Source organism: Labeo rohita, chromosome 11, assembly GCF_022985175.1.
Source record: "Labeo rohita strain BAU-BD-2019 chromosome 11, IGBB_LRoh.1.0, whole genome shotgun sequence".
Taxonomy (NCBI): Eukaryota; Metazoa; Chordata; class Actinopteri; order Cypriniformes; family Cyprinidae; genus Labeo; species Labeo rohita.
The window spans coordinates 1,886,567-1,897,977 of NC_066879.1; the positions used below are offsets into that span (position 1 = coordinate 1,886,567).

General features: G+C 34.0%; 1 protein-coding gene across 1 annotated transcript; it reads right to left on the reverse strand.

The window, feature by feature from the left end:
- Positions 1-825: 825 nt before the first annotated feature.
- Positions 826-10,864, reverse strand: adgrl4 (adhesion G protein-coupled receptor L4). The gene is made up of 16 exons (XM_051123265.1): positions 10,697-10,864; positions 9,688-9,837; positions 8,022-8,171; positions 7,757-7,906; positions 7,519-7,589; positions 5,828-5,995; positions 5,437-5,620; positions 3,908-4,024; positions 3,602-3,801; positions 3,326-3,502; positions 2,622-2,825; positions 2,312-2,532; positions 1,975-2,041; positions 1,604-1,695; positions 1,305-1,473; positions 826-1,189 (listed from the first exon to the last, which is right to left on the reverse strand). Exons 1-16 carry the CDS (start codon positions 10,740-10,742, stop codon positions 1,127-1,129), a joined length of 2,229 nt encoding a protein of 742 aa, XP_050979222.1. The 5' UTR covers positions 10,743-10,864; the 3' UTR covers positions 826-1,126.
- Between the last annotated feature and the right edge of the window lie 547 nt (positions 10,865-11,411).

Genomic DNA, 11,411 nt, shown 5'->3' on the forward strand with positions numbered 1-11,411 from the left:
ACTTGCTTACTGTCTCTTGCCTGATGTTGCTTCGTCCCTAAAGACCTTGATGTTGCCCACCAAACCATGCAGAACTGCCCTTCCCAGGTCAGAATAATTTCTCTGTGGGTCTATCCCTTTTCATGCTTAAGGTCTATGTGGCGGCCATGGCTACCTTCCACACGCCGTTAGGCAATGGGTCTTTGGGATGACACCAGTTGGGAACCTGTTTTCTTTGTGGGACTTGAAGCATAAGGCATTCTGGATTCCCCGTTGTCTCCTCCTGGCCTCTCCAGCAATGTTGTAAGTTCATCATTGAGTGGTTCCAGGAGGCAAAGAGACACGCAGCAGCTTTCCCCCACCGTTCCCATGTTACTGGGTCTGCTGGCAGGGGGCAGCCTCAGCCATCTGCCTTGAGCTTCTGGTACAGACAACAACAGAAGTAGAGTGTTGCCTCTTGAGCCCACCCTCAGAGATCTTGTGGGTTGAAGCAACACCCTCGACATGCATTTCCCAAAAGCATTGTTAGCTAACTATGGTCGTCAGTTTCATAGTGACAGAACTTGCGACCATAGTTACTTTTGGGAAACACACCCCTGGTCTGTTCAAGTGTGGTTTTCAAAGCTCATAGCCAACTATGGTCGCAAGTTCTGCAGTACAGCACCAATCGAGACTGGAGTAGTTGCACATGTGCTTCAGTCATTTGCTGTAGACACTGCATTCCCCATAGCGTCGTACATTTCTGACTTAGTGTCTCATTCCCTTCTCAGGCAACCATGGTTACATTCTTAACTTGAGATGCTTCTGTTTTGTAAAATCTGAACTTGAGTTGACAAGAACACATCATAGACAGAAAAGTTTTTATTAGTCCAGAATACAGTACATATAAAATCATATTTGACAATCAATGGTCAGATAGAAAAAACAAAATTGTTAATGACTAAAACATTTAGCTGCTGACTGCAATTGGTTATGAAACTTTTAGATCATAGCATGCAGTAACATTTTAGTTAATACATTTCTCTCAAAAATAAATATATATTGGAAATTTGTCACAGACATTCACAGACAAAGTACATTTTTGTAGTGCTTATAATTAAAAGCATTTGCAGGCTGGTTCTGTAGTTGATTTCTTTTTTGATTACGTTCATCGCAGACACTCAAAACAACATGGGACATTCTTGAATAATCTGTAGTACTCCTCTTGAATCTGATGATAAAAATGAAAACATTTGCAATTACTGGTGTAAAATGGATAACAGTAATGCAGAATAAATATTCATGAAATATACTGTACAAATGTAAAGCAGAGTGTAAAAACTTACTCTTCTAGATAGAACGCAAAGGAATATGAATATGAACATCCCTTGGAACACGTTGGCGAAGGTAAAGAGATACGCTGTGAGGGTGGTCTCATATAAGATGTGCATGACACCAAATGCCCAGGTCACTCCCAAAACAAACAGGAGAGCAATGGCTCCTCTTGCACAAGACCTGAGGAATAATTGTTGAATTATAACAAATAAATTTACATGTAACAAATAAACGATGCAAACACAAACAACATTATCGAGGATGAGATGCAATTTAACACTATATGAAAATGATGAAATACTTTCTTTACCTGATATTTTCATAGTGACTGATTTCAGGTTTCTTTACTGCAGTATGACGATAAACCTTATAGAGGATCACGGCAAATGCCAGCAGATTAACCTGGGAGGGAATAATTGGATTTGATGTAATAATTTGATGTAATAGCAATTCATTTGATTAATTTAACATCATATCTTGTTATTAATTTAATATATTTAATCAACAGGTCTAATAAAATTACATTTGGGATATCAACTTAGTCTGCTGTATCAGCATAGTGATAAGTGTTGTATTGATACCGAGTGTATGTGGGTCCTTCGTGTTCATAGTTTATGGACTGTCAGTCTATATTACAGTGATGTTACTGAATGTTACAATAACACATGAGGAGATACTCACCAGAATGATCAGACAGGCTGGTCCTATGAAACTCCAGATGAAGTTATTTTCAGTGCTCAGCCAACACCTTAACAAGATATTAATAACACGAGATAATAATTATTGTAAAACTAAATTGGCATAGTCTAAAGAAAATGTGAGTGGTGCAAGGCTTAAATACAATCCACCTTATTTTTCAAAAAAGTGGTTGACCCCACAAACCTTGCACATTCAAATCAACAACGTCCACACCCTTGCTTACGTTAAACATAAAATGGATAGTAATACTATAGTAAGCTGGGTAGTAATAGTGTAGTTCCTTGGCAAATATCAATTAAATAAAATATTAATAACTTACACATTACTGGTGCCATAATATTTATAGCCAAGTGTTGCAGATATTGCAACAACCACGGCAGGGCTCCCATAACCAAATATGTAGAAATTCCGGTGGAGAAAACCTTTGTTATAGATGACACCAACAACGATGAGATATAAATGGATTCCCTCGATACACATCCAAGCAAATGCAGCCAAGAAGAAGTAGTGCAGCAGGCCGGCGATAAGAGAACAGAACCACTGAAACACACATTGAACAAACATGTATTAACATTACATTGCACTACATTATCTCAGTCTGACACATTAATAAAGTGTGAGGAGTGAACCTTGTGTGCGCTTTTGTTAATCCCGATGAGGAAGATGAACTGGGCCATGAAGAGGCTGCAGCACAGGTTCTTGTGGATTGTAGTTCTGGTGTTCTGGATGTCTCGGAAGAACCAGAAAGTGAAGATACACATGGATAGGCAGATGAGGGAGATCACCATTCCCAGCTGCGTTATTCTCGTCAGAACGTTATAGTGTGCAACTAACTATATAAAACAGAGCAGGAACAGGCATTTAGGACCAGGCTTTTTTATGGAAAGTTTAAATGAACAGTGCTAATTTAAAATGCAACAATGTAAAAGTCTGTCATTTTTTTTTATCAATTTATTGAATCTTTGCTAAATTAAATATTACATTCTTAATTTAAAAAAAAAAAAAATCTGACCCTTAAAATAAAAAATAAAAATAAATAAAATAAAAAAACCCTACCTTTAAATACTGCAAACATATGAAAGCACAATAACATTTATTTTACACTGAGCCCCAAGCAGTATTTAAATATTTCAGGTAAACTGACTTTCACTAATCACCTTTGCAAAAATGTCTCAGAAAGTGAGGTTAGCTCTGATAAACTGTCAAGATGGATTATTAATCCATAGTTGCCTGTTGATTTTATATTTTGGCATCTAATGCATTCAAGTACTTATTTTGGGGCCACTGTAATTTGTGAGGGGTCCAGTAGTGGGCAGCAATAGTTCAGACTTACATTGGTTCGAGCAGAGGACATGAGAATAGCAAAGTGTGTCAGGTGATTACAGGAACATGAAGTGTGTGTGGCATTCACACGAGTGCGTGTACATCCGTCCAAACTCCAGTGGCCCATCATGCTCTGGGAATACTCCCAAAATGCACACTTAGTCTCATCATGGGCAGGATCTATCTCCTTTATGAAAAGGAGAAACACTCATTCAGTGCATTAAATTAAAATTATGTTCACACCCACAACTATTTCAAATGAATTAATAAATCAGTCAAACTGCACCTGTGTGTGTTTGAGAGTGAAGGTCACATTGTTCAGTACAAATGTATTTGGGTTACTGATGGCTGCTGCAATTACTGGCGAGTTAACTGTAATTTCACCCGCTGCTGCATAGCGAGAGTAATCGGCCACACCAGGGTCATCAGCGGGCTTTAAAAGATCCCCAATATTGTTATAAATGAGAAATACAACAGAGGTGCTGCCTACAGCAGAGACGGAACAAGACAGAGAAAAAAGATTTAGCTTTGAATAATTTGCTGCATTTTTATTCAATTTGCTATGAAGGTTTAACAAAGGTCTTTTACAAACCGTTGTTGTTTTTCTCCTTTGAATTTTTAGGGGTCACCGAAATGGAGTTTCCTTGGATGTTTGTAGAAACTGGATGCTTTTGTGCTTGGTGGGGTTCAAATGTGTATAGTTTCATTTCTAAAAAGCATTGAACACAATGATCAGCACCTTTTATCATAAACAGGCTAAAATAAATAGTGTTTAATCATGGTAAGGTATGCTGCCATAATTCACTGTAAAAATATGATGACAACATTTCACATACATACATACATACATGGGATCAGTAGGACTTGTAATGTTTTTCAAAGAAGCCTCTTATGCTCATCAAGGCTGCATTTATTTGATCAAAAATACACTAATATTGCAAAATGTTATTAAAATGTAAAATAATGTTTTTTTATTTTAATATACTTTAAAATATAATTTATTCCTGTTACACAATGCTGAATCTTCATTAGCTGTTACTCCAGTCTTAAGTGACACATGATCTTTCAAAAATCATTCTAATATGCTGATTTATTATCAGTGTTGAAAACAGTAGTGCTGCTTAATTTTTTTTTATACTTCTTTTTTTTCAGAATTATTTTATCAATAAATGGTTAAGAGGAAAAACATTTATTTAAAATAGAATAGTTTTCTAACAATATACTGTTCAAAAGTTTGAGGTCAGTAAATTTTTATTCTTTCTTTTTTTGAAATAAATGAATACTTTTATTCACTAAGGATGTGCTAAATTAATAAAAAAGTGATTGCATAGATTTACATGGTTAGACAAGGTTTCTATTTTGAATAAATGCTGTTCTTTTTAACTTGTTATTCATCAAAGATTCCTAGACAAAAGAATCACAGTTTGGCAGTAATATTTGGCAGCACAACTGTTTCCAACATTGATAATTCTAATAATAAATCAACATATTAGAATGATTTCTGAAGGATCATGTGACACTTAAGAATGGAGTAACAACTGATGAAAATTCAGCTTTGCATCACAGGAATAAATTCTATTTTAAAGTATATTAAAATAAAAAACATTATTTTATATTGTAATAACATTTTGCAATATTACTGTTTTTTTTCTGTATTTTTGATCAAATAAATGCAGCCTTAATGAGCATAAGAGACTTCTTTAAAAAAACATTACAAGTCTTATATAGATTTTCTAAAGTGTTTCATACTTTAATTTCCAATTGGTATTATTCTAATATTTGAACAAATTACATTCTCTCCTTCATTTACAATTAACCAATTACATTTTTTTTTTTTGTCCTTGATTGTAGTAGAGCTTTTAAAATCAGTGGAACCTTTCCATTGTACAAACAGTTCTTTCTCTTTTTTTTTTCTCTTTCTCTTCATTTAAAATTTCCTTTCTTTATCTTTTCTCTTTCTTTCTGTTAGTTTTTATTTTAAAGAGTGTACAAAATGAAATGTGCAATTCAAACTACAGTACAGGTTGCGCAGCTGTGAAAAATCAATAAGGAAATCTCCTTCATATTAACACTATTTTTATGAAGTGTGGTGAGTTAGATTTTAGGCCTCAAAGTTCTTACCTACTTCACCAGCGTCCACCTGCATCTGTGTAGTGTGTGTGTATCCAGCAGACAGGGCCAGTGTTTCCTTCTCTGCTGTGTGAAGGAGTGTGGTGATGTAATACATCCTCAAATCCCCATTCATCCTGTCCCATTCTACCTTTTCATCCTTCTCGACTAAGTTATTCACACTGAAAACCAAATTCTACCAGAAAACGCCAGAAAACACAAAACAAGCAATGGTTTAAATGGTTTAAGTGCATCTACTGTAGGGTGAAATGTAACCGAGTAATTCATTACTATAATATTTTGACTTTATTTTATTTAAACTTTTTAGTGTAAAACATTCAGGCTTATTAAAATGAACAGTTTCCTTCTTCACGTCCTGTGTGTGGAAGGACACATAAGTTACCGTGATGGTTTCATTGATGTGTTTCTCAGGATGTTGAGACTCATCTCTAGGGCTTATTTTATGGCTGGCCATGGCCTCGATGTAGGACATGAGGAGAACAGGAGAGAGGTCAGCTGATGTTTGATGTCTTATCTCTTTCAGACGCTCTGGAGTTGACATATTAATCATCTACAGCCCAGAGAGAGAAAAAGTTTCAGTGTTCACTCAGAGAAGGTAAATGATAAAATACCAGTGACAGCATTTGAGAAAATGCAGACAATACACTGCTTTCCTAACACTTTTATATCATAGGCTTTAATCAGCAAACACTTTCAAACTCTGCACATGTATAAACTTTCTCAGACACATTTGGTCATAACATGATTGGTTTGTAAGTATAACAGCTCACTATACAAGGCCAGTACCAATCAGTCAGTATGCAAGTCATAGTAAATTTAAAGGGTGCGGTAATTTATTTAAAATTTGATAATTGTCTAGTATTTGTTATGAAAGAAACTGCAGATCTGCAGCTTCACCAACAGAGGACGCCATTCTCTCAGACTTACATCAGAACTGTGACTCTAGACTGAAAAGCAGCTGTATACACATTATATGTCTAAAATTTTGATGATGATGATTAATATTTTTATATTTTGTCATTGTTATGTTTTTAATATATCAGCTTAATTTCATATTTGAATGCTGCTAGTTTTAATGTTTTGTGAGGTGCAGTGTAAACTAAACTAAACTAAACTAAAATAAATAAAATAATAAATAACTATGAGTGTTCCTGTGAGGCCTCTCACACCATTCCTGAAATATTGATGACATTTCCTAAAACACTTTGTCCATCCTGATTGTTATATGACAAAAATTTCATGACAAAACCTTCAGAGCAGCTGTTTCCTGAGCTAGAGCTGTTCTCAGCAAGGTGAGAGGAAAAACATCTGGGAGAGACGTGACTGAATTTGGACAAGATGTACAGTTATCATTGAGTGGACAAGCCATTGACCTGTTACACACATTTGGCTTTTAAAAATACGTAGAGGAATGATGTTTTATCTTGCACTGATGCACAGAAAACAGCACCATCATACTCTGCATTTTTTTTTTTTTATTAAACTTTACTACTTATGTATTATTGTGCATAATATTGTACACTTATTGTGGGTTTAAATGAATGAACTGTGGATACAGTTATTTACAACTGAATGCAAGTTTATAAATATACGGTTCAAAATTGCAGGGTCAGTAACTTATTTATTTTAATTCAACAAGGATGCATTACATTGAAAAGTATTATCATATTGCCTTTTTTAAAATGTAAAAAAAAAAAAAAAAAATATATATATATATATATATATATATATATATAATAAAATAAAATAATTGCATATCTGCATTATACAGTATATGCAGGTTTATTTATTTCTTTTTATTTTTTTGTAATATTTCTCTCTGTCATCTATTGTATCATGCCATAAGGTAAGCTAACATTTCTTGTATCATTAGCAATATTAAATAACAATGTATATAATAACACAAATTATTCATACTGTGTGACTCTTATGTGAAATCCTGAAATAAAGTGAATAGTTCTCTTAAATAATGTAACTCACTGTTTCCAGTAGTATTAAATAAAAATGGTTTATACGAATATTATGTGAAATCATAAAGTAAAATAAATATTGCACATAAATAATGTAACTCACTCTCTCCAGTGTGTTGTTGACAGCATCTTTAATACATCTGTGTTCCTGATGGCAGTGCTTCTTTGGGTTCTCTGACACAAACACAAAAACATCAATGTGTATATATGGACAGCGGATATAAAAATATCTTTTTTATGTCAGAATGTATAAACAAGCACATGGAGGAAAATGAAATGTAAAATTCACAGCAAGATTTATACACAAGTTTCAGATTCAGATTATATACTTCATGTCTCACCTCTGCACTCCGTCCCGCTTTTAGGCTTAAACCAGGGCCCTGCTGGGGACGTATAACCTCTCATACATGAGCAGATGAAGGAGCCATTTGTGTTGTGGCATTTAGAAAAGGGTCCACATTTACTAGCATCATCAGCACACTCATTAATATCTGCAATTTAAAGAATAGACGAGTTCATCTTCATTATGGCATTAATTTTTTTTTAGGCCTATGTCCTGTCCAAATACCTTCTGGAGCCATTCTGCTGTATGTAATTTATTCATACCTTTGCAGGAGGTCCCATCATTAGTTTGAAATTTCTCCTTTCCGTTTGCGCTGAATCCAGACACACAGGTACAGTAGTAACTTCCAACAGTGTTGATGCAGTTGGCATTTGGGCCACATATTAAGGTTACATTCTCACACTCATTGTCATCTGTGAAGGGTCGTAAAACACATCTATTAAACTGAGAAGCAGCAGCTCTTTGCACTGAAGTGTTTCAGCAAGACAGTCACAGGAGGAAACTGGAATGAGTAAATCAAAATTACAAAATTCTGAAATATTAGGAATAGCTAGTATAGGAAATGTTCTACTTTAAATGCCAACATCACAAGCAGTGTAGTCCATTTCAATGCCACTTCATTTTATGCAATATTGTTGATGATCACTGAATTAATGATTAACTGACTTTAAGTGAAAAAACTCACTGCTTACTGTTGTCCTCCTGAATTGTTAGCATTATTGACACACCATTTTCTTGTTTAACGTTAAAAATGCTTCGGCACAATATCTATTGTTTGAAGTGCTATATTAATAAAGGTTAAAAAAATGTAGTTTAAGTACTTGGCAATTTGACATTTGAAAGAAATAATGCCTTAGTTATACAGTGCTTTGTGTGGTTGCTAAGCTTTTGCTAGGGTGTTGTGAGTAGATTTTTTTTTTTTTGTCTCAGATAAAAAAAGATCTAATTTTAGTGATTTTGGAAAAACAAAACAAAAAAACAGAATACCAGCATAACTGTCAATGTGATTTTGCTGGTAAACAACTGCTTATTAAACACAAAAAAACTGAGTTGTAGACTTGGCATTTGTTATACAAAATTGTATATGCATTTTAACCAATTTTGCTACACCAACAAAAAGAGTCCTTATGCAGGATCAACCATTGCGTGTCTCTGAGCAACACAGAGTACACCTTAAAAAAACAAAACAAAAAAAAAAGTTCTTTATTGGCATCAGTGGTTCTATGAAGAACCTTGAACATCCATGGAACCTTTCAGTGGCTCATTTGTAATGGAAAAAAAGTTGTTGCCACATAATATTGAAACAATGTAACGTAAGAAAGGTTAAATAGCACCTAGTTAAATAGCACTTACTGTATGTCAAAACCACATTAGAAGAGCTGTAGGTAAAATATAAAATGTTGTATGAGATTATCTAGAGTTCTAAGTTGTAAGTTGGGCAATAGACTGTCATGAAGCACAAACTTGTGAGCAGTGTTTCCACCAAAAATGACCATAATTTATGTTTTTATTTTATTTTATTTAGTTATTTTTAAACCTTCCATTGAAGATCTGAGTAATTAAAACTTAACTATCCTGTATATACTAATGATTCAGTATTACGGATTTTAGTTGTTTTGCTTTAGATACACACAGACATTATAGTTTATTACAAGTCAGTTCATCTGACTTATAAATATTTATTCTGATAATTCATAGAAATAATTCATGAAATATTAATTCTTGATATTGACCCTATAATTTGATATTGACCTTAAACACTGCTACAATAAAATCAGCGTTACAAGATTTCTAAACCACTCATACAGTACTGGATGACAATCTTTTCTGTTACTCCAATCTGTTACAATCTTTTGCTCTTATACTAATAACAAAAGCACTAATGTGCATCTACCATTTTGTTTTAATGTAAATAAATGAATGGCAAACCCTGGCAGTTGTTGATTCCATCACCAGTGAACCCTCGAGTGCAGAAACAGGCTTTTTTGGAGTCATGGTTTGACTTGCATTCGGCTTTCTGGTGACAGGACTCGCAAATGTCAACAAATCTGCATGGATCCAGCACACTTGAAAACCAAGCTTTTAAAAATAAATAAATAAATAAATAAAAAAGAATTAGAGCACTTAATAAAGATGGTTATCACACACGTCATATTACACAAATTACTTTCTCTATTTGTTTTGTATCTTGGTTTCAAACACATAGTTCAAAACTTTCTTAAATTTGAATATTTTATAACAAATTCTGTGATCAAGATAAAAATTCCTATACAAACAAATTTGGTAACACCTTAGTATAGGGAACAGTTCTCACTATTAAGTTACTTTTTAGCATGCCTATTAATAAAATATTGGCTGTTTATTACAAATTATTAAAAAGCAGCAAATTTGGAGTTTATTGAGGCAAAAGCCGTAGTTAATGGTTTGTTAACAGCAAGAACTGGACCTTAAAATAAAATATGACCACATATTTTTGCAATAGCTGTTGGAATGAACACAATACATGAACACAATAAAATCACAATGGCATACTTTAAAATAAGAAAAAAATGTACAATAAATGCAGATTTGTTGTTGTTGTTGAAAGGTTGTGTTAGTTCCTGGCCATGTGGGAACGTATAAAAGTGACAGTCAATTTTTTAAGATATGTACAAAATAAAGATAAAAATAAAAATATCTTAAAGAAGAAGAAGAAAAAAGTATTCCCTAGAGAAAAAAAGTGTGAAAACTAGTTATGATGTCCCCAAAATTAGACTACAAAATGTATTTATTTATTTGATTTTATTTTATTTTATTTCTGTTGGTTTCTTATGCTGAGTCTTTCCAACATGAAAAAAAAAAGTAAAGCGTAACTGAGCAATAGATGTATACAAAAAGTAAATTTGATTTATTAATTTGAACAGTATCAAGATCATAAAAGGTAATCAAAGCCACTTACCAGCGAAAAGCAGGAGTTTCATTGGAGAACTGTGGAAAAACTCCATTTCGGAGTTGAGTCTGGAATGTCTTTAAGCAGTAAGTGAATATCTGTGTGACGCACGATACTTCCTTATGTCAGCTTCCTGTTTCTCTAATCCTGACCCTTCCTGTCCGTTTCAATCAACTCACAAAAGCACAGAGGGACACGACAACTCATCCTCACAAACACACACACACACACACACGCTTACGCCACTATTATTAACTTAAACAATAATACAAACAAGCTGCTGATAATACAAGCATTTCTAAAGTTTAAATGTCACTTCATGTCATCAAGTATGACAATCTGTGTTCCTCAATGAAAGCAAGTACAAAGAAGTTCACTTGTTCAGTATTACACATTTGTAATGACCCACAGTCTTACATTTCAGAATCTTATTCATTTAATGTCCTAATGTTTCTTTGCTTTAAAGCTTTTCAGGTTTATTACCACACGTCATGATATCATTTCAGTTGTTTATATTACTGGGTCACAAAATAGCTGACACTTGCAGCCAGAATCATTGTTCCTGGATGTGTCTATAAGCTGAGTCTAGGTATCAGAGTTGGGTGGAGGTATATTTTTAACCACAGACCTCTTTGTTCTAGACGTCTGCAAGAAATGTGCGTTTGAAGATAAGAAACAGAACCGCTGAGGACTGGCTGGATCACAACACCCACTAGATGAACTT

Coding starts and splice junctions, on each gene's coding strand:
- adgrl4 (XM_051123265.1), bottom strand. CDS start 10,742: ATGGAGTTTTTCCACAGTTCTCCAATGAAACTCCTGCTTTTCGCTG. Junction 4,025..5,436: donor GGTGGACGCTGGTGAAGTAG/GTAAGAACTTTG, acceptor AATGCTTTTTAG/AAATGAAACTATACACATTT. Junction 3,503..3,601: donor TCACTCTCAAACACACACAG/GTGCAGTTTGAC, acceptor CTTTTCATAAAG/GAGATAGATCCTGCCCATGA.